The sequence below is a fragment of the Aythya marila genome (assembly GCF_965140915.1).
Source record: "Aythya marila genome assembly, chromosome: 2".
Lineage (NCBI taxonomy): Eukaryota > Metazoa > Chordata > Aves > Anseriformes > Anatidae > Aythya > Aythya marila.
The window spans coordinates 64,891,791-64,915,445 of record NC_139043.1 but is presented as its reverse complement, the minus strand read 5'-3'; the positions used below and the strand labels follow the sequence as shown (position 1 = coordinate 64,915,445).

The 23,655-nt window shown below is 37.8% G+C and overlaps 1 protein-coding gene across 8 annotated transcripts in view; it reads left to right on the top strand.

Annotated features, from left to right (window-relative positions):
* The window catches only part of HIVEP1 (HIVEP zinc finger 1), a 123,072-nt gene that overhangs the window by 85,820 nt on the left and 13,597 nt on the right, over positions 1 to 23,655 (top strand). For 7 of the 8 annotated variants that reach the window (XM_082754642.1, XM_082754643.1, XM_082754636.1 and 4 more), the window contains 4 exons: positions 648 to 6,580; positions 13,155 to 13,288; positions 14,574 to 14,755; positions 16,794 to 16,898. In XM_082754642.1, coding sequence (XP_082610768.1) covers positions 648 to 6,580; positions 13,155 to 13,288; positions 14,574 to 14,755; positions 16,794 to 16,898 — 6,354 coding nt within the window. The remainder of the gene's footprint in view (positions 1 to 647; positions 6,581 to 13,154; positions 13,289 to 14,573; positions 14,756 to 16,793; positions 16,899 to 23,655) is intronic. The other variant, XM_082754640.1, reaches the window with a different exon arrangement.

The window sequence follows — 23,655 nt, the reverse complement described above, 5'->3', positions numbered from 1 at the left end:
AGGAAGAACTTCTTTACTGAAAAAGTTTTTAGGCATTGGAAGAGGCTGCCCAGGGAAGTGGTGAAGTCACCATCCCTGGAAGTCTTTAAAAGACGTTTAGATGTAGAGCTTACGGATATGGTTTAGTGGGGATTGTTAGCGTTAGGTAGAGGTTGGACTCGATGATCTTGAGGTCTCTTCCAACCTAGAAATTCTGTGATTCTGTGATTCTGTGAAGTGCAAAAGAGATTTCTTTTTACTTTATCTAAAAAAGAATTGCTGTAAATACTGAAATATTTTTTCAGTGGCCTTTCTTTTCTTACATTTTCTTTGAAACCTTAATTACTTTTGTAATTACCTTATTAATTAATTATTAATTACTTTTGTAATGTCTTAGAGCATCAGTTAGAATGTATTACTTTTGCTAGATGGGAACAAACTGGATCTTTACTAAGATATATTTGCTATATTAATATTATTGATATATTAAGATATATTTGCTATTCAAAAAATACTGGAGGTGGGAGAGTTGGACAATCCTGTTACACCAGTGCTCAGTGTGTGAACTACTCTTACAGCTGAAGCTTAGAGACAATAGAATGCCATAAATAAAAATATACTACATTATCCAGTTCTAATATTCTTTCTTACTCTTTGTGTTTTAACAGAAATCACAGATGCTAGTACTAGAGGAAACCCAGATACAATTAAGGGTGTGAAAAGAAAAAAGATTGTGACTGAAAACCATCTAAAAAAAATACCAAAATCGCCTTTGAGAAACCCCACAGAATCCAAGGTTAAACAAAATGTACACCTTCCACCACTAAAAGTTCTTCCGGATGCCTCAGAACAGGTCACGGCACAGGACCACCTACCTGTGAACAATGGAAGTCAATGTACCAAACAAAACGGGGCAGTGCTTAATAGTGAGATAAGTGCTGAAACAACCAAATCTGAGATACCAATGCAGACAAAGCCTTCATCGACACATCAGTCCTTTGACTTGAGTAAGCAGACAGTAGAGGATTCTGATGTGAGCCAGTTGAGCTCGCCAGAGAAGAAGTCTCTCTCCAACTCCTTACCAAGTAAAACAAAGACTGACAATAATGAATGTATCACTTTTGTTGATGGTAGTACATCATCCCCATGTACACGTACTGCATTCGATGTCTTGTTAAAAGCTATGGAGCCTGAACTGAACACCTTAGCACAAGAGTGCCCCCGTTATGGGGTGCAGATAGAGAAACTGAGACCAAATAAAATTGTAAGCACCTCTCCTAGTCTCACATCCAATACAGTGAGTGTCCAAAATCAGTCTGCTTTGTCTCAGCATGAGTTTACAGCTGGACCTCACTATTTTCCATGTACATTGAACAACGTGCATGTAGCAACAGCTGCCAAGAGTGGACAAACGCAGGTCCAGTCGGTTTCTCATTCACAAGACCTTGTTACTAAAACCAGCCAACAAAATCACCAGGTTGTTATGTGTCCAAATTTCACAGGTTCTGTGGTGCAACAGCAGAGTCAAGAAAATGCCAAGCTCCAGCAGATATACAGCATAGCAGTAACTTCGTCTGGTGTTCACACCTCATCTTCCACTGTAACTCAGGTTTTTCCCCCAAATCAGTTAGTAGCTAGTTCATCTTCACCTTTGTCAGTTAACACACCTAGTTCAACACACTTGTCTATAGGTCCCATGTATAATTCAGCCCAGATAGCATCAGTTGTAAACCATGGTGTAGAACAAATATGTAACCTCTTGAAAGACCAGAAACCTAAAAAGCTGGGGAAGTATGTCTGTGAGTATTGCAATCGGGCCTGTGCCAAGCCCAGTGTTCTCCAAAAGCACATCCGATCCCATACTGGAGAGCGACCGTATCCTTGCGTTACATGTGGGTTTTCATTTAAAACTAAAAGTAATTTGTACAAGCATAAAAAATCCCATGCACATGCTATCAAACTTGGACTTGTCCTACAGCCAGATGCTGGTGGTCTCTTTTTATCTCATGACTCAGACAAAGCACTTAGCATTCATTCAGATGTGGAAGAAAGTGGTGAAAGTGAAGATGAAGGCACTGCTGATGAAAGACAAGATGATCAAGAACTGGAACCTGCACAAATAGTGAAAGTCATTTCAAGTGCAGAAACTGTACGGAAGGGAAGCCCTGTTCCACTAAGTAACCCAGATTGTATCCCAGGTGATTCCTCATTACACAATACAGAACCACAAGTAAGGGCAGCTTTACCAAAAGTAGTGGTTCATGCTGTAAATGTTTCTCCGTTAAGGGCCGATAGCCCCAAAGTAACAGATCCAGCACCTGAGCTTTCTGCAGCACAGAGAAAAGGAGATTTTAAAGTGACAAATCTTCAATCAAATTTAACACATACGGCCTTAGTAAAGGAAAATGACATAAAACAAAGTCAGAAAACAGAACTGGGCCTGTTAGAGGAGCAGCTGGGATCTCCAGTAGGAGCTGTGCATGCTCAGCTTCAGAGACAACAGGCAACCGACTGTTCCCAGGAGCAGCAAGGAAAATGCCTTCTGAGCCCTAGAAGTTTAGGTAGTACTGATTCTGGTTATTTCTCTCGTTCTGAAAGTGCTGATCAAACAATGAGTCCACCAGCTCCTTTCGTAAGAGGATTACTGCCCTCTGAAAAAGATTCAAATAAAAATTTGCCCTGTGTACCAAGAGCAAGTGGAATGGTAGCATCAGTGGTACAAACAGTCTGTGCCGAGAAAAATTTGATTCTCTCTGGCCAAATGCGACCTCCCATAGCAACAAAAACCCTTGAGGAGCGTATCTCAAAGTTAATTTCTGATAATGAAGCTGTTGTGGATGACAAACAGTTAGATAGCGTGAAACCAAGAAGAACATCTCTTTCGAGAAGAGGAAGCATAGATTCACCAAAATCCTACATATTTAAGGATTCTTTCCAGTTTGATTTAAAGCCTATGGGAAGAAGAACTAGTTCAAGCTCTGATATACCAAAGTCTCCTTTCACACCCACTGAGAAATCAAAGCAAGTTTTTCTTCTCTCTGTACCATCCCTTGACTGTTTGCCTATAACACGAAGTAATTCCATGCCTACTACCAGTTACTCAGCAGTACCTCCAAACGTAATACCTCCCTCTCATCCACTTAGAGGAAGTCAGTCATTTGATGATAAAATCAGTTCCTTATACGATGATGTTTTTGTATCAGGACCTGCTGCTCCACTGAACCAAGGTGGACATCCTCGGACCCTTGTTAGACAGGCAGCAATAGAAGATTCTTCTACTGGTGAAAGTCAAGTTCTTGGATCAGTGCGACCTGCAGAAGAAAGTTATCTGGGATGTAATTTATCAAACGAATCTTTATTGCAAAGGAACAAGTCCCTGGCACAGGGATCAAATTTAGAAAAAACTAAGAAGTCCCCTCAGGTGCGAGGAACAATGTTTGAGTGTGAAACCTGCAGAAACAGGTATAGGAAACTGGAAAACTTTGAAAACCACAAGAAATTTTACTGTTCAGAGTTGCATGGACCTAAAACTAAAGCTGCAATCCGAGAGCCTGAACATAAAACTGTTCCAAATAGTACACAACCTCAAATTCTGCACTACAGAGTCACTACTTCAACTGGTGTCTGGGAACAGACTCCCCAAATAAGGAAGAGAAGGAAAATGAAAAGTGTTGGAGATGACGATGACCTACAACAAAACGACACAAGCACACCATCAAAGAATGCAGAAGGCCAAAATAAGCCAGCAATTTCTTCCAGTCAGTCAAAACTCAGTGCAACAGTAGTAGGTTTGCAACAGCCAAGCAACCTTCTACTTCGAAGTTCACAAATTCAGCTTGTAGCTCGAGGTACAGATCTGACAACAGAGCCAAAGATGTCTCCACTCATTGAAAAGCAGACAAGTTCAGTTATGCAAGAAAAGGTGGAGTTGAAAAGACAAGGGACTGGTATTTCAGTAATACAGCACACCAATTCACTGAGCAGAAATAGCTCATTTGAGAAATCGGAGTCATTTGAAAGAGTATCACCAGTTTCATCTCAAGAGCCCAACAAGGTTGCAAAACATCGCTCTTCGAATGCAGTTGCAGTCCAAGAGGATAGACCCTCTCATCTGAATACTTCCCAGCATCATCAGTCACTGTCATTAGAAGCATCTAGAGGGGAACTGCAGGGAAGCCAAACAGTTTCTAATGAGAGGAACACACCACTTCAGACATCAAGACTCGTTCGCCAGCATAACATCCAGGTTCCTGAAATACTGGTCACAGAAGAACCAGACAGGGAGCAAGAAAACCAATGCAGTGATCAGGAAAAGACAGAAAGATTTAATTGGCCACAGCGCAGTGAAACACTGTCAAAATTGCCAACAGAAAAGCTTCCACCGAAGAAGAAAAGAATTCGCTTGGCCGAAATGGAGCACTCATCTACTGAATCGAGTGTTGACTCCACTCTTTCCAGAAGTCTAAGTCGAGAGAGTAGTTTGTCTCATGCCTCCAGTTTCTCGGCGTCTCTCGATAAAGATGAGATTTCAAAGGTGGACAATCCTTCTAAAGCAGAACTTATTAGTAAGTCGTCAGAATTCCTTATGATTCCCACTGGCTCTCATGTGCTGGGCATGCCTGGCCCGCATTACAGGGAAATGAGGCGTGCTGCATCGGAGCAGATCGGCTGCACGCAGCCCTCGATGGAGGTTGTAGACTACAGGAGTAAGTCTTTTGACTGTGGAAGCATATCTCCATCAAAACCTGCCTCACTCGTAGAGATAGCTGCTCCAAAGCTGTCGTCTGGAAATGGAGTTACTGGACACGTGCCTTTGCTAGAAAGAAGGAGGGGACCGTTTGTAAGACAAATATCTTTAAATATTGCTCCAGAAAATCATCCAGTTAAATTGACTTCTTCGTTTCAGACAGTTCATGCTACAGATGTGCCATTTCACAGGCTGCAGACCTCCAGCAAATCCTTGGTGGAGTTTCCTTCAAGTACTCAGCATTCTCAAACTCACTCCAGGCCTCACTCAGCAATTCAAAATTCTAATCCTATTATCCTGTCTTCAGTTCAGCAGCCTCTAGATGATGTTTTGGATAATCAAAGACAGCAATCTTCAATGCATCAGCCTTCCCAGATTTCTACTAAAACATCAACCCAAGGGGAACAAGTGAATTCATACCCAGTTTCTTGTCACCCTGACGAACAAAAGGATTGTTTTGCTCCAAAGTATCAACTCCAAGTTAAAACATTACATATAGGTCAGCCATACTCTTCTAAATTGCTAAAAAATAGTCTATCAAGTCAGACTGTCCCAAGTCAAGCTGGAGTGGACCAGAATGCATCCTCCTTTGAGCTGCAGGCTACACTGTCTGACAATACGTCTAATCCTTACTCTGTGCCTCCTCTAAAACAAATTGTCCCTAATAACTGCAGCAGTCAGATACATCAGATTCCTCCTTTTGTAGTTCCTGTTCGTATTTACAGTAGCATCCCATCCTATGGCTTTGCAACCGTTACACCCCTTCCTCAAATTTTCGTGACTCAGGATCAGGTAAAACAATCTATTTGCAAAACAAATGCTGTAAGAATGCCAATGATTGAAGGCAAAACTCAGCTGCCAAAATCACACAAAGATCATCAGAGGACTTTGCCAAATTCATTTGAGTTTGAAAATTCAATACCAGAAAGTGGAACCAGAAATTCACCTTTGTCAAGCTCTTTGAATATTATTCAGAAAGTGCCAGTTAGTGGACTGTTCCCTCAACAAGAAGCTACACCTTCAAGTAAACGAATGCTTTCCCCAGCCAACAGTTTAGATATTGCCATGGAAAAACAGCAAAAACGTGTTAAAGATGAGAGTGGAGCTGCCTGCATGACCGATGCCAGACATTCACTGAGTGTTCGATCTAATGACCCAGCTAATAAGCAAAAGAAACCAGTCTTGGTGCGACAGGTTTGCACCACAGAGCCTCTTGAAAATCACCTCCTAGATCCTGATGGTGTTGCACAGAATGAAAAAAGCAGCAAAGCTAGTAGTTCAGACATGCTGTTGCCTGACCGTCATTCATCTGAAACTGGGGTTTCGGAAACCCTGAGGGAGTCACCAGAATCTGAAGACGTGAATTCTTCAGCATCACCAGCGTTTGTAGTTAGAAAACCATCTGAACTGTCTCCAGTGAGTAATCAGAATTCTCTCTTAAAGGCTGTAGGCAGCAGTCAAGAAAGAAGATCCCCAAGTAGTAATCATGAGAGCAATCAAATCAATAGCCAGAGTCAAGCAAAGCCTCTAACCACTCTGGCTGCAGTGAATACAGGAGAAATGCAGAGGTTGTCATTTCCAAGCCTCAAGACATCAACGAGCTTTACCTGGTGTTTTCTCCTGAAGAGGAAACCATTGCATTTGCTGCAAAATGATCAGAAAATTTCAGCCTACTCTACATGGACCATTAGTCCCAACAATCCTAATCCACTTGGTTTGTCAACAAAGGTAGCTCTTTCTCTCCTCAATTCAAAACAGAAAGTTGAAAAACCGCTATACACTCAAGCAAGAACTACTCATCCCAGATCTGATGTACTGGTCTATTCAAGCAAGTGGAAGAACAGCTTAACTAAGGTACTTATCCTATGCTTGATATATACTGATCGTTTACGGAGGATTTGCTTTGGTGATTGAGTTTGTTCATATTTTGGAGAATGTAATGTGCCTGACATGTGTAATACATGCTCTTATTTATTTTAGTTATGCTGGATCAGACTGCTAAAAAGATCTTAAGTAATTCCATTAAGAAACCTCTTTATAAGGATTTATCACTTTTCATGGAAATTAGTTCCTGGATTTGAATCTGCATATGAAATGTTTATTGTGACAGGATTGTGTTTGGCTATTTTTTAAACGCAAAGCATCTGCGTTTAAAAAATAAATAGTTCAGATAGACTTTTTTTTTAAACAATTGAAACAAGTTAATTCAAGATCATAGCTGCATATTTTCCTTTAAAAATCTGCTGGTATTTTCTGTTATAAAAATATGCTTATGGTGAACAGGTGTCCGTGGACAGTGTAAAGATATTTTTCACCATTGCTGATCATCTAACTGTGGGAGGAGCAGTGTACCACTTCCCTTTCTCCCACCTAGGTTAGTTGGTGGTGTGAAATAATGACAAAAATAGTGAAGTTTAAAAGAAAATTACAGCTTCCATAAAAACATTGGCAACTTCTTGGATTGACATGGCTCCAAAGATGCCAAAGATGCCATTAAATCTTGTGCAGTGGAATATACTCAGGGTAACATTTGTGACACACATAAAACACCACATAACTCCAGAGTCAAATGTGGAAAAGAGCAAACTAGTCGCTTTTTATTTCTTTAACCACCTTAGGACTGCACGGATGTACTGGGATTTACTAGACCATGTGCTGATTTGCACAGAATCAGGCATTTCTAAGTAACTGGTGTGCCTCTGCAAATTGTCGAGTGTGACTCTTAGACCTATAGTACAGCAACAAGTGTCACTGTCTATTTAGTGGATGACATAGCTTTTGTTAACTCACCTATTAAAGCCATAAAGCTTGCTGAGGAGAACCTTGGTATACAGTGTGGTTTCACACTCCTCTTTGTTATCTGCTGTGCGTGGGGTATGCTCGTTGCCATGTTTCTCTTAGCTGGCAAAACAGAGGATTTCCATAGAGCACCAATTCTCCAGAATTGCTCAGAGGCTGTCAAGGCTATATACAAATGCTTTGGGGAGGTCAGAGCAACTGTTACTACTCTAAACCTGCAGTCTGCCATCTACAAAACTTTCTGGGCATCAGGCTGGGAATCAGGACCCATGGGGCATGCATTCACTCTAGAGGAAGCATGCCACGGCCTTGGGAAAAGACATGCATTCCTGCTGATGTTGAGTGATGAAAACTTGCTCCTAGAGGTCACAAGGGGATGTTTCTGTGCTTGCTGAGTGTTTTGCTAAAATACAAAGCTGTCTATGGGGGAAAGAGCAATAAGATGAGAAACTCTATATAAGAGGAAGAATTAGTTGCAGAATTACAGGGGGAGTTGAGAAATATGCAGAAACCCCTATGGCCAAAAGAGCAATAGAGTTAAATCTATCTCTCTTGATATCATAGGGAGATTTTGCTAACATTCATCTTGGTGTTCAAAGCTTAGTTGATAATGTTTCATGCAGGAAATACAGACTGCTGACTTGCTGCTAGTACTACAACTAAATTCAGTTACTGGTTCCATATTAGTGTGCCTCCTTTTACTTGCTTAAACTCATATTGCCTTTTCTAGCGTGCTTCCTCATATGTTTTTTGAGATGTTGTACTTAAATAGGACTAAACCTTAAAATAAATAAATAAATAAAAATTGGAAGGTTTAGCTTTTTTCAGCGTACATGGTTAAGCAATTTGTTCTAAGGAAGGCAAGTCTCTCGTTACTTGTGTTGTTGACTCATGCTTGTTTTATTTTTAAAGAACAGTCTATTAGAAGAAATTCTCTGATAACAAAGCTACTATGTGCCTCATGAAGAATAAATTTTATCTACAAACAAGTTCTGTTTAGAATATAAATAATGGATAACAATACTCTGAAAAATATTTTGACAGCACCCTTTTAAGCATTCTAGGAGTTCTTAAATGCAGTAATAGGCAGCTGTCAGGTACATTTACACTGCTTCTTCCACAAAAGAACTACAGTTATTAGTCTTTCTTGCTGACATTTTGCATCAAGCACACTAGCAAGGTCAAGATGAAGAGTTCTTAAGCTCTGCTTGGGGCTGATATACAAATTTTCTTCAGAGCCATTATGAAGGAAGAACGTACAGCGAGAAATCACCAATAAAAGTTTAATTGGCATCTTAGACTGTACAAACAAGGTTCTTCAGGGTGGTAGAAATTAAAAATTTTAAAGGCCTGATAGGTAGGATATGACGTAACACCTGCAAAATTTGTGTTGTGTACCTTTCAGTGTCTTGGGCTTTCCAGGATGATGAGGGTGCTGTTAGAAGATAACCTCTGTGTTACCACTTTCTAGTTAGACTTGATAGTGGAATGGCTCGTGCCCACTTGGAAACTTCTAGTTACTGTCATCACAGGAGCCATGCTGAATGAGAGCAAAACCTGAAATTGCTCATTCTGTTCATGCCCGGTAATTCTCCCACTGTCATCTTCTGGTTGAGGTTCACAGTGGAACCAGAACATTCGTGGTCCTTTGGGAAGATAATATTCCATTAAAAAAAAAAAAAAAGGCAAAGTAATTCTCTCTTACCTTCAAAAGAATGTGGTTGATTTCCTGCTTAAACACGTGGCAGGGTCCTGAGTTCGTTGGAGAACCACAGTTTAGATTACAAGTCTTTGATTACAAGTCTGACTGTCATTCAGAAGATGTTTGCTCGAGTGGTTTGCACATTTTAACCCTGACCTGACAAAGAGCTCTAAGGGTCACTATAATACTGTTTATAAATAACAATAGAAATATGGTGTTGTTATCCCTCACCTCTTCTCTCACAGTCTCAGCCCTTTCCAGAGAGATGTGGAGCATTCTGTCAGGGGGCTTTAACTGCAGATCTCACAAAGATAAACCATCCCTAGTTTTGCCGCCAGAACCAAATCATGTTTACTGGGAGCTTACATTGCTGTATAACTGCTACTAATCACTGTCACAAAAAGGTGATTCCTTCAACAATAGAGACATGGGAAATGAAGAGACGTGAACAAAATGGAAACAATAAGTAACCCTGGGACTTTGTTTTCTCTTCACAACTCACTGCTCAGAGGCAATAGGTGAAGTTGCCACGTTCCAGTGATTCAAAGAACAAACCACAAAGCGGGATTGTGAAAGAAGCTCCTGGAATGAACACAGCATGTTAAAATGTAACATGGGATTCACTTGTATGGAAAAGGCTTATTTTATCTCCCTACTCCTTATTTTTTTTAATGGTTTTATTCGTTAATGTTGTTGCCAGTTTTTGTTGCCTGAAATCATTGGTGTTGCAACAGGAGCTCTGTCTCAAGCCTCTGCTTTGTTTTTTTTTGGCTTTTTTGTCTGAGGTGAGTTAGTACAAACGTATGCCAGCATGAAGATCTCAAGGCATGAATAGGCTGAAGAATGGAAAGCTTCTACTAACTGGAAAGCTTTCCTTTCATGGACGATGGACCACAACTGTCCAACTCACCAACAGAAAGTAGTTAAATTCAGAAGATTTTTATGTGTAAACTAGGAAAATTTTAAAAAGTAAAAAAAAAAAAAAAAAAAAAGTAAAAAAGATATTAAAAACATTTCCCTCAATCCCTCAAGTGTCTGGGTGCCAGTTTGAAAAATGTTTAATGAATATTGTCTGAAATTTATAACTTCAATGATTCAGGCTCTGAGCATTTTTTGTGTGTGAGTGGTGGTTTTGTTTTTGTTTGTTTCCAAGGGATGCTGTAAAGTACCAGAAGTATCTATTGAACTCTTGTCTCTGGGCAGCCTAACAGCAGGGTTTTTTTTGTTGTTGTTTTTTGTTTTTTTTTCACCAGTTAAAACTGATATAAATCTGATATAAATATCAGTAATTGGAGACAGTAGAGTGAAATTGGAGCAAAACAAAGTAGAAATGAATCATGGTCTATGTCTCTGTAGTAGGAGAAAAAGAAGACTTAGAAGTGGAAGGTGTAAGCAATTGTGGAGAGGAAAATTTTACTGCACTGTCATTTTTTACCCTTCCCCCTGGTACGTGTGGGGTTTTGTTAGTTTTCAGGTGAGGTATGGTAAAGTACTTGCATGCGAAAAATCTATGCTGCTTAGAGACTGATCCCTCTTGAAAATTTACAGAGGGACACAAATCTCATTCAGCATCAGTGCGGATCTTTTCATAAAATTGAGCATGTTTTCTTCATTATCAGCGAGCACTTCTGTAGATATCTGTGACAAGCTCGATGTTTCTCTTAGAGCATTTCTGGAATGGCAGCATTTTGCATGTTTAAGACACTGAAACAGCTGCTAAAAATAGCATATAATCAGTAAACTAAAGTACATCAGTGGGAAGTAGATAATAATTTGAACTATGTTAGATTGTCTTATCTCTGTATATAATTGTTTGTATTAAAAAAAAAAAAAAGGCCAAGAAGGGGATAGAATCCCAGAGCCTGGTGCTAGCTTTTGTACTCTAGGTACTTTTGTGAATATATAATATATAGTTTGGGTAACAACCTAGACCAGATACATCTGGTATCTTTCTTTTTCCTTTGTCTTTCCATTGTTGAAACATAAGTGTGGAAAAAAATACTGATCATTTAGCATCGAGAGATCAGGTACTTAAATGTTGCATTGTTTCAGATGCTGAGAATATTTATACAGTATTAGACTTATGGCATATATTCTTTTTTTTTCTTTTTTTTTTTTTTTCCCAGAACTCTTCTTGTTAAATTATAAATGTCACATTATTACTGTTTATTTACAGTGGAAACAAAAAGCAATTTCTATGTATATGATACAGGAACTACAAGTTGAGTTACAATTGAGTTGCAATTACCATAGCAAGCTTATCTTCTGCTATTTCATCCTAACCATCTTTTCCTCCACCTTGTTTGAATACTGTTAAAACATGCAGGGTGAAATTTCTTTCTTCCTACACACAGGCAGAGTTGTCATGTGTGCTTTGGTAGGACTGCTCAGATGCTTGAAAATCCATCCAAAATCAGTCACAGGACCACATGAGAGCATATGGACTGGAGTGGTGCATGCAGCCTGTGCAGATTCCCGAGGATTTGAACCTGATAGGAAGTCGCTTTTCCTCTGATCCATATTAATTCCCCATCATCTCCATTCCTTCTCAGAGGGGAAGCAAATACGGTGGCAGAGATTGCAAGGAGGGTGATGGGTGAGAACAGGGTGCCAGGGCGATGTCACCCTTTGATGCATGTAATGACCAGTGTAAATCATCAGTCATTTTAAGGCACCCAGTGAAAGCCATTCCTCTTGCCAAGAATTCTTAAGCTTGCAGCATTAGGTTCTATAATGAGTAGAAAACATAAGGCCAGTCTTTTTTCTCCCATCATTTTATTCACTTATCAATATGAGCAAATGTGGCAATTATGCCAGCTATGTGGGTAGAACAGTTTATAAATACAGCAGTAATAATTGCTAGCTAATTGGATGTTTCCTTCATTGTTGCCCATTTTATAAATATCCCAGACTTGGAAGGAGTAGACTTTAAGTGTTGGGGGAATTCATCCTTTTTTAAAAAAAAAATAAATAATAATAATTAAAAATTTAAAAATTAATGTAAAAAAAAAAAAAAGTTCCTTAATTAAAATAAAAGGAAACTGAGAAATGTACTTTTGTTCTGCTAGACTGCTGGTAATCTTTTTCTAGTAATTTGGCCTGGTAGTGGTGGATAGCTGTGGAGTCCTGCTCTGGAAGAGTTCTGGAGTCCCTGTTAGCAACCTCACCAAACTGGGAAGAGCCAATCCCCACACCACAACAGGAGTGTTTTATGAAAAATATTAGAAAACAGAAATATTACCTGTTAGTATGTCTTCTCGGTCTACCCTTTTTCTTCTTCGCTGTGCTGCAGGAACGCAGCTCTTAGGACAAGGGAGTCCTTCACTGCCCATGCCCCTGGTAGCCATCAGGCAGCTGGAGCTGGGAAGGTGCTACTTAAATGACCAGGACTTGAGCCATGGGGAGAAAGCACTGCTAACTGTGCATGACCACTTCCTCCCTCCCTCTCTGTCAAGCTGTGCGGCACAGTATCCGATGCTGCCGCAGAGCCCTGCCTGCGTGGTCTGGTTGCTGCTTCTAGGACAGGGGAGTTGGTCAGTCACCATTCAGGAGTTCGCTGGAAGCATCTTTTCTCTGTAATAGACTATGTGTGAGGTTAAAAATGTCACCTCTGCTTTCCCAAAGGAAGGAAGAGGCATCTCCTATGGTATATTCAAAGCATTCCTGGTTTCCTACAGTGCCATAATCTCCATATAGATTTGCCAGTCCACGAATAGTCAGTGCATAGTAGATAAGTGTAGTGCATATTAAAGAAGTTTAGCCAAAGATGCTGTTTGATTCATGTATTTTAAAATTAAATATATATATATCAAAATGGTTGCTTGTAAAATGAATTATGTTTTTATTCCTAATACTTTGTATGTTTCAATGGTGTATGGAAGATACTAATTTTAATGATAGATGTGTGTATCTCTCATTTTCTTTCAGCGAGCATTAAATAGAAAAAAAATGACTGCATCTGAATTCAGCAATAAGGAAAACTCTGAATCAAGTACTGAGCATGATAAAGAAAATTCCTTTAACAAAACTGAACCAAGAAGAGTGAAAATATTTGATGGAGGGCAAGTATTGTACTTTGTGTACTAGATACTGTTGGAAAAATATTTTTCTTCATTCTACACTTTGCAGAGATGTTGTTTCCTGTTAGATTTATTTTAGACAACAGTTCCTATACTGTGGTCTGTGGATGTTGGTTTATGTTTCTGAAAAAAATGGAAAGTCACCAGAAGCATGGAGCCATGAGAGTTGAGGGGACATTTTGAAATAAAGAACAATAGGCAGTGTGATTCATTTTTTTCCAAAGGGCAAACATTAATCAGCAGTAAAGACAGCTAGATACAGCCATAAATGTAGCCTATTTTCCTGTATTTCTCTTATGTGATAAATAATATGTATATATTCTGCCATAAGCTTGTATAATTATTGTCAGAGAGGATACAGTCTGGGACAGTCCAGTTGCTGTCTGGAGGTTGCAGAAGTCCTTGTCTGAAAAGTACTGTGGAAATACTTAACTGAGAGTTCCTGTCTACGCACTGCAATATTTTAAAATCAGTTGCCTGGTATGAGTAACAGTTGCTTTAGCCACAGTGTTGTGCCATGTACAACATCTAATAAAACATATTTTTTAGTTGGAAGATGTGCCAGTGACACTTCTAAAAGTTCTGAGTACAAATTGTATGTATTTTATTGTTCTAGTAATTGGTAATGGGCTCTAGGGCTTTCCATTGATGGATTTTTGTTTTGAGTCCAGTCCAGGCTAGGAGTTAAGCTATTACCAGCCACCCAGGTAAAACATTGCTATGTGCCTCAGGTCAGCTCCAGATGTTGCAGGAACCAGGTCTCAGTTTGCTGCCCTTGACTAGAGAGGTGAATGGTGGAGTTCAGTCTAAGAGACTTTTTCCACCAAGAGACAGCCCCAAGAGGTTGAGTCCTGAGCACATCAACAGGAATGTTTAAAGACGTCCCCACTGTCATAACTGATGTTGTTCCTTCTCGGCATCCAGCACAGAGCATCAGAGATGCTCCTTTTAAAGCTTTCTCATGGTGCCCAAACTCACTTCCAAGAGCTGACATTTTTTCAAAGTATATTCCCGTGTTGCAAAGAAGAAATTTGAAATCTTGAAATGCTTAGTATCAAATGGCATCTTTATTAAAAAAAGATACACCATTAATCCTAAACAAGTCCATGATTATGAGCTTAAGAAATAAATGCACAAGTAGAAAATAGTTTCGTTTTGTTCTTTTCATATTTTACATATTTTTTTTAATTTAATAGATTATGGTTGCTAACTAGATTTCTTTTTTCCTTTACACCTAATTCCCTTATTCTTTTGATACTGTTACTAGGTACAAGTCAAATGAAGACTATGTGTATGTTCGGGGGAGAGGAAGAGGGAAATACATCTGTGAGGAATGTGGAATACGTTGCAAGAAGCCCAGTATGCTGAAGAAGCATATTCGCACACATACAGATGTCCGTCCTTACCATTGCAATTACTGCAATTTCTCCTTCAAAACTAAAGGTAGAGGTTGGTTTTCAGTGTACATTTTTCCCCTTTTTTTCTTCATCGTTAAAGCACAACTCTTTTCTTCTCAAATTTGGCTACCTATAAGCCAAAGAAGTTGCTTCTTTGTGGAGTTAGTTGACTAACATTTCTAGGATTTGAAGTCTCTGATCTCCTTCTTTTCCTTTGTCTTCTGTATGCTTATTCAGATAATCACACCTTTATATGAACAAACTGTGTGGCATGTTGTGGTAGATAAGAAATTATGTTGGAAAAGGAAAATACGGTGAAAGTTATGTCCCTCCTGTGTAGGGATGTGAGCACAGTTTTAAGTCCCCACTGATGATCATTGGGACATGACATTGGCATATTTTGTACTCCTATTAGCACTCAATTTAAATGTTCCAGTCAGTAAATTGACATTTATTAAATTATTATATTAAAATGATTTCTGTCTCCTCAAAGGACAAAGTTCATTTTCCACTTGACCTTATAAGACCCAAAGATGGACCCCTACTTTCTAAAGCCTGTTTACACAAGTATGTAAATGCATCCAAATTTAAATAGGAGGTGAGAGACAGGATACGTTCATAGCCAAAATACTTTCAGTGAAAAATTCAAAGCAGTAAAGTTTTTCTGAGCTTTGAACATCTTTTAGTTATAATTCCCCCCAGCTATAACCTCAGAAACGTTTGTACTTTTAGTGGGCTTGAGACTACTCAGCAGTTAGGTGGAAAACTTTCAAGAAATAACACAGGATTGCAGAAAGTGGGATGGATATTTTTCAGATGTGTTCAAACCTAACACTGCTTCCTGACACTCTGGGGTGTCATATTGCTTTGTTGCACCATCTTTAAGATGAAATACTGGATTGTGAACCCAATAAATTCTGTTACAGTTTTTGCTGAGTAGGCTTGCTGGCCCAGTTCAGGTAATTGAGTTTTACCCATATAAAAATCTCCCTTGCTTCAGTTGTAGAAGATGCTTGTACTTGATTCCTGTTCTACAGTTGCTGTCATGGCTGCTGCCATTACTAGCAAAGTTAGATACAGAGCTGAGTGCTTGAAGCTTAGTAAACCACCCTTCATGAAAGAACAATGATTTCAAAGGCAATAATTTCACACAGATGGTAATTTTGCTATTTGTGAGTCAATAGCAATACCATATAGCTTCATAAGAAGAAATTCAAAATTTGGGCTGAAGTCCTAACCTTATTTCAAAGTGGGAATTACATATTCTATAACTATAGTTATAGAATATGTAATTATGTAATAATTATGTAATTAATGTAATTAATTATTATGTAATTATGTGTTAATTACGTAATTAATGTAATATGTAATATTCTATAACTATAGTGGGTGAATCTGTATTTCACCCACTGTAACTTTCATTTAAATGTCTCAAAGAAACTGTAAGATAATATTGTGTAAAGTGAGTTGTTACTTATATACATTCAACATACTCATCAATTATAACTCTCTAATCGATTTTAACTTTTTTTTGGATGATATTTGCCATACTTTCTTTCCAAAGGAAGAAGGAACAGTAGCTCATGGAGCCTCTCAGTAGATATGCGTTGATTTTTGAGATTGAAAGCAAGTATTTTCAGGTTCTTATTATGGATAAAATTAATCTCGTTGTTTAGGTTGGCAGTGGAAATGATAGATACCATCACATACTAAAAGAGCTGCAGGATATGAACTTTAGTTTCACATGGTAGTTTTCTGTCAATATAATTTTGAAGATTGAATCAGCCTTTATTTATATTTATCAGAAAGACTTGAGGGATGTTTTACACACATGCAAAATGCATCATTTTCTATGATTTCCACCCTATTCTATTTCAGTAAAGAACTGAGCCTGGGAACTAGTAGCATTCATGATGATGAATCTGCCATAGCCCTTGATAAACTTACATTGAGGGGTAAGGCTCTGTCAGGCGTTCAATTAAATTATACAGTTGGTTGTAAATGTAACTGAATGAGATGTGGATGTGTGTATATTGGTGTATATTTGTATAGTCAAAGAGCATTTCATTTTTGGTTTCTTTTTTCCTAAGGAAATTTGACAAAACATATGAAGTCAAAGGCACATAGCAAGAAATGCATGGATTTGGGAGTCTCAGTAGGCTTAATAGATGACCAAGATGGAGAAGAAGAATTTGGTAAGAATTTAAAATCTTTTCTTTTCTGCATTGTGGTATTTATTTTATCATCCTGGTGTCTTACCCTTTCTTTTCCAAAGCTTTTAAATTCTTGTAGAGGGAAAAGATACAGTGATAAAAATCTTAGAAGCTAGTCAAAGAGAACAAAAAATATTGGAAAAACCTTCACCAAAATAAATGACAAACATATGCTAAACATACTTTGCTGCTGAATTTTTCACAGTGCTATGCAGTTTAACTTTATCAGTTTCACAGATAAATATGAGAAGATTGAAAGTACCAGAAGAACAGCTGTGTCTAGGGGGAAAAGAAAAGGAAAATGTAGTATTTTTTGAAAATAGTTGTTCATGAAATTGTCAAACTTTTGAATACAAATATGGTAAATTGTATCAATAACACACCCCACAGAAATACATATATTTGCTGAGTTCTTTGCACAGGCTTTTCAAGGAGGCTGATTATCTTCAGGTATAGAGTGCTGTCCTTCACAAATAATTGGGCATAAATCAACAGATTTTCAACCTGTTTTTCATCTTGACCTGTTCTACTCTTCCATTAGTGCCAAGAGTATTATCAAGATTACTTGTTAGTAATTGAAATTCTGCACTTTCTGCATACCAAGACAACTCTACTGAAAAGGAGGTGAGATTGAGGACAGTCAAGGAGGGCCACGCTGGGGTCATGTAGGCTTTGCTCAGCATGGTAAGAAAGATGTAGCTGCATCAGATGCAGTGAGATGTAAGACAGGTTTTTGTGTTAGGACTTCAATTTGGGTCTCAACGTGTCTTGATGCAGTGGAGGCATTTTCTGCTTCCTCCCACTTCTCAACAGGGATTTGAGTCCTGTTGCCTTGCCTTGTATTTTTTTTTTTTCCAGTGGAATAGTTTATTAGATTGTAGATAATGTTTTGAGAAACAAAAGCAGTGGGGTATTCATTTAAACAGTAAAGGGCAAGAAAGATAAATGCACTTGCTCCCATATGACAACTGCTAGTAGAATAAGAGAATCATCTTGAATCTAATTCTAAATTATGTTGGGTATATGACTCAACTAGGATGATTCAGTTCTAGGTATATAGTGCACTACATACTAATAAACTTGCATTTTCTATTTTTAGCATTGTTAGTTATATTCCTTTTTAGTAAGGTTAAAACCTTTTTCCCCTTTGCAATTGAGGTACCAAACAACACAAAAGATAGGCAGCAGGACAATTTACTATCCTTTCCTCATAAATAAATGCTGTTCATTAACATTTTCAGCATTTGCTTGACAGAAAAATTGTCACCACTTTTTTAAACATTATTCTGTAGCTTTCAACGTTTTATTCAGTTTTGTAAACCACAAAGTATGTCCATTTTCTAGGAACTGAAAATATTTTATTAAGTTGGTATTCCCAATTACATACTTGTGCAGTTATAATGTAATGGTTATTGTTTAAAATGTTGATTTTTCAGTAACATCCTGTAGAAAAAAGCCATTTCAAACAGTTGTGGAAAGATTGTTCTTCTTTGTCTCTAGTACTATATAACTGAAAGTGTCCTTATATATTGTGTAATGGTCTATTACAGGTGTATTTAACCATACTATAAATATGCTATATATTCCCTGAAATACGTTCTTTGTTTCAGCACAGTAGTTACTTAGTAAATTAAAATATTGTATTTTGAGGAAAAACAAACAAAAACAACAAACAGGAAAAACAAAACAAAACAAAAAAAAAAAAACACAAAAGACAAACATTTGCTAGGGTTTGCCACTAATTGCATGAAATTATTCCAGAAATTCAATTTTTTTCAGTGCATTTTTTTTCCAAACAGAACAGGGAACACTTTTTTTGGTTGGTTGGTTGGTTGGTTGGTTGGTTGTTTTTTTTAACTGAGAACCCAGAAACAAACATCAACTTGGTGATGAAATCCCTACCTTTATGATCTATTCTAATCCTTATTTTATATGATCTATTATGATCTTTATGATCCCTAAATGATCTGGCTCAGGTACCCATAGCAAAACCAGCTGTGCAGCACAAAGTTCAGCACAAAAAAATCCCATCCAAGAAGCAGGGTAATTAAGCCCATGACAAACACGTGTCTGCCACAGCCATCCCAGTCCAGCCTCTCTAGCTGCTGCACAACACAGTGTATTTACAATTATCGGTGGACATTCAATGAGTAGCCGTACACTTCAAAAATATGATTTAATCTCTCAGCTTACCTAGCTGCATGGAAAGGTGTTTCTTATGATAATTCAGAAACTTCCTGTTGGCCCATCTTTAAAGCAGAGCCAGAAGGAAAACAAAAAGTGCAAATTATTTGCATTTTTTTTTTTTTTAATTTTAGATGGTTCTGCTGTACTCTCTGAAATCCCATACATACTAATCTTCTGGTTGCATTTGAATGTGACTGTTTTTTGAGGCATGTAGGCAGTCTCCTTGCGTAGTGAAAAGGTGGCTTCAACCACCTTTTGGCTCCCCTTCCGCAGGGCAACCTGGCAGGGTTCATCCGCAGGGCATCCCCTCTCCTGGCAGGGCAGGGCTCAGGGAAGGAGTTCCCTGCCAAAGCCAGAGGTCTGCGAGGTCCAGTGGCTTTCCTCAGTTGGAAAACAATGTGAGATGATGTGAAGAAAGGTACAGAAAATCTGATAAGAAATAATTATGACCTCGGGGAAAAAAAAAATCTTTGCTGTAGGCTGTGCAAGGTTGGCTGGTTTCCTGACCTGCAGAATGTCTGTGTCTAGTTTCTTACCCAAATACTGATTATTCTTATGGCAATAGAAATGTCTACACCTTTCATTAAAATAACTAAGCTGTATATCTTCTGTCAGACTTTGAATTAGAGAATTCATTTCAGAGAGTTAGCAAGAAATTTAACAAAACCACCAACCTTTTACTGCTAAGGAATTTGGCAATTCTACTTTTATGCATTTTTTAAGCATAGTCATGATTTGAATGTATCAGATTTATATCAGAAGTTAGCTTAGCCCTGATGGTAGTACACATAATGAACACACACACATTGAGTAAGGAGTGCAAAACTGTACAATCCTGAACATGGGCATGCACACACCTGTTTTTTCAGTAATGTGAGAAGCTGAAATTTTGTTGTGCTGTCTCATCTAGGGAAAAAAAAAAAAAAAGAGATGCCCTCTAGCTGTTGGAGAATATATGTGATCAGAGCTCTTAACATAGCATTCTTTGTATGTGGACTTGTCATCATCTGGGTATTAGTAAATACTTTCTGGCCTGGCTTTTTGTGTTTAAAACTATGCCCTTATCCATTTATCTTTCATCTTCTGCTCTGTGGAATGTTCTTGTCACCAAAATACAGGGTGACAATGTAAGGAATGTTAATATCTGAATTAAATTGTCAGATGAGGTGAACTGCTTAGTGTGATGGACTGCAACTGGGGATATCCTCTTTTGCTGTGTTAACATTTTGCTATGCAGTCTTAAAAACAGCAATTTGTCTTCAAATTAAAATAGTTATTAACTTTAAACTCATAATACTTCATATGTAAGCTAATGCATGAGTGGTAGGGTGTGCCTAAGTAAATGTGAAGATGAGTTATTAAATAATGAAGCCTGTAAATGGGGAGAACTTGTTTAAATTGTATATAGAAAACAATATCCAGAAACATTCCAGATGTACCTATAAGAAGGCCTAATTTTAAGTTTCATGTGTCTTACATAGATATATATCTACACATAGTATAAAACTCTCATTTTCTGCAATATTAAATAAACCCTTCTAAAGATACAGTGTTTCTAAGTTAATTAGCTATATATTATTATCATACTGGATCTTAAATTAGTTTCCATGGCTGTTCATTAGCTTAATCATGACTCACTGTGTTTTCACTGCACCTGCATATAAGTAAAAATAAATGAAAATTCTTGCAATAATATCCTCCTTTTGAAAGTAGAATGGAAAGCTGTTTCTGTGTAACTCACATGATTTTTTATTGTTATTTTTTTTTAGTATCACTGCCTAGTCTTCAACTAGATGTATATTAAGTATGCTGGAGCCTTACACCTACAGCCTGAGAATAGACTAGCTAATGGTAGGGTGGATTTACAATATATAGGTTACCCTGGAAGATTTAGGCATAAATAATCTCTTTAAGGAAACAGAGATTACTCTTATTTTTTTAGGTTATTTTTACTTTATTTTCCGTACTCTTAGGAGTGAAAATCAAAAGCTCTTTTTTTTTTTTTTCTTCTCATTTCTGAGGAGCACTGGCTGTTACTAGTCTGAATTTAACCCAGTAGATGTCACTATGAGTCCTGTGTGGTGATGATGAGCAGTGGACAATAGCTGAAGCAAGACTGAAATCAGTCAAGTAAAGCCTGTGAAAGGACTTGAAAAGACAAGGAGACAACACATTTGGATATAGATGCTACCATTGTTTCACCCAGCAGTATTTTGTTTACCCTTACTTTTTAAAATTTGTTTGAATGGTTGTGGAACAGTTCGTTGCAAGAGTAATTCAATAGGCAAAAGGCAAATCTAAGGTTGTATTTGTTTAGAAAAATACAGAATGTGTTAATAACATACAGAACTTACTTTTAAGTTAAGGTTATATGATACTGTACTCAAAATATTTCTGCCTTTATTGTCATATTGTATATATATTTCTTAAATTTGATGGAGAAGAGAGAGAGAACAGATACATTGTTACTAAATGCTTTTATATAGATTTTATATTAATCCGTAACTGAAGACACTTACACCATTTGAGTTGATAAGCACTGCTTTGAATTACTCAAGTGCTAAGAGCCTATAGATTTAGTACAGAGAGAATCAATGATGGAAATAGGCAGTAGACAACAGATACTAAGTAAAATGTCTTTAATCTGTATAAGCAGATCTAATAGTGATACCTATACTTAGTCTAAGTACGTGTTTCCATTTGCTTAGAAACTCATAAAACTTACGCAATCTGGACTTATATTTTCACGGCTTCATGGCAATGAAAGAACACAAACAAACATTTTGCTCTTCATGTGAAAATCTGCCTAAATATGATCAAGTTATAAGCCATCAAACTCTGTCATTGGATTTGGTGCAGAAACCACTAAGCCTGTAGGACCAGGGCGTGATAAAACTGATCATATAATGGACTAATTGGTCATAATATGTCAATTAAAATTACAAACTCCTAAGTTTAGATTCTGAAGAACATTTCTACTGGTACTTTGCAATATAATAATAACTAGATGACCATTGTTAAAATCATGTACAATAAGGATTCACGCAGGAAAACCTTTGAAATAAAGAACTTTAAAGTACATAGAGAAAGCCCTGTATCAGGTACCTAATTCACAGCATTGCGAAAAAAGTAGCATATAGACTTACCAGACACAGGCTGTTTGCTAACGGACATATTAGGATGCCGATAACTCCGACTGATTCTATTGTGTTGAAGAACTTGAAGGGTTTTTCTTTCTTGCTTTGGGGTAAAGTATTATAACAGAGCCTTAGCCAATTAGCACAACACCATAAACAAAATACTTACCTGATTAACGATCTGAGGATTTAAGGACAAAATAAATGAAGCAATAAGATATCTGGGTATGATTTTTGTGTTTACATCACTACATAGGATTAAAAATATTAATTGTATTAAATATGATTAAAGCTGGAATGCTAGCAAAATCCTCGATCAAAAATTGTGTTAGCCTTTCTAGTACACTTTTGTTTCCAGCTGTTACTAATTTTTGAAGCATTTTTGTCTATAGTCGAAAGTACAAAGTTTTCCTGCGAAGTCCAGAAAGTAAAGGGCTTAAAAGAAGAGATTGCAGCGGTTGGCAGAGGATGAGAGACATTCCTTACTCTTCCATAAGCAGTCTTTATCAAAAATTGAGGCTGTATTGAACAGTCTTTCTTCTAAGATGATAAGAGTTACAAATTTGAAGGAGAAGTAGAACATAGAACAGCTTTTCAGACATGAGAAATTACAGACATTCAGACATGAGAATTACAGGTTGGGTTCATGTAGGACTTTGGATATGCATTTTCAGTAATGTTTGCAAGCTTCCTAAGCAAAGGTTGGAAATGAGAGAAGGAAGGTGCTAGGAAAGTGCTCCGGGAACCCCACTGGGGACTTGCTTTGCCTGATAGCAGATGCCTTGCTGAATGATATATGCAGAGTGACGTGAAGAGGCTTTGGATCAGCCATGTGTTGAAGGAAAAGAGCCTTCCCTATTAAGTGTGAAACTTTTTTCCTTTGTGTTTTTTTTTTCTTTCCTCTTAACAGGGAATTTTCACAGCACAAGCTATTTCCTTACATGCTAGTGAATTTGAATTTATGACTTATCCTTTGCTCTAAAATATCCCACACTGATTTACAACCTCAAACAAAGTTGAACACAGAAGCAGTTCTGTTCCCTTTGGAAATTGAGTCATTTCTAGCTATATATATCAGCTACATAAGCATATGGTTGTAATTGTTCATAGTTTAAGATAGGAAGCAAACAATTTTTTTTTTCCCAATTAAAATTGCAAGGTGATCTGTAGTGGGCTGAGCACAGTTACCAAAATGGAACTGGGCCAGAACTCCGTGGTTAACAAGATGGTGCTTGGGAAAGAGTCTTTCACTGTAATGAGTAGTCACAGCTTCGATACCTTCTTTGGGTAGACCCATAACCTCCCTGGTTCCTCTGACACCTCAAACTCCAGAATCAGGTCCTCACACAATTCCACCTCTGTACAGTGAAGCTTAAAGGGATCGCGTGCAGAAAAGTTTGGGCACCTCTTGTTTC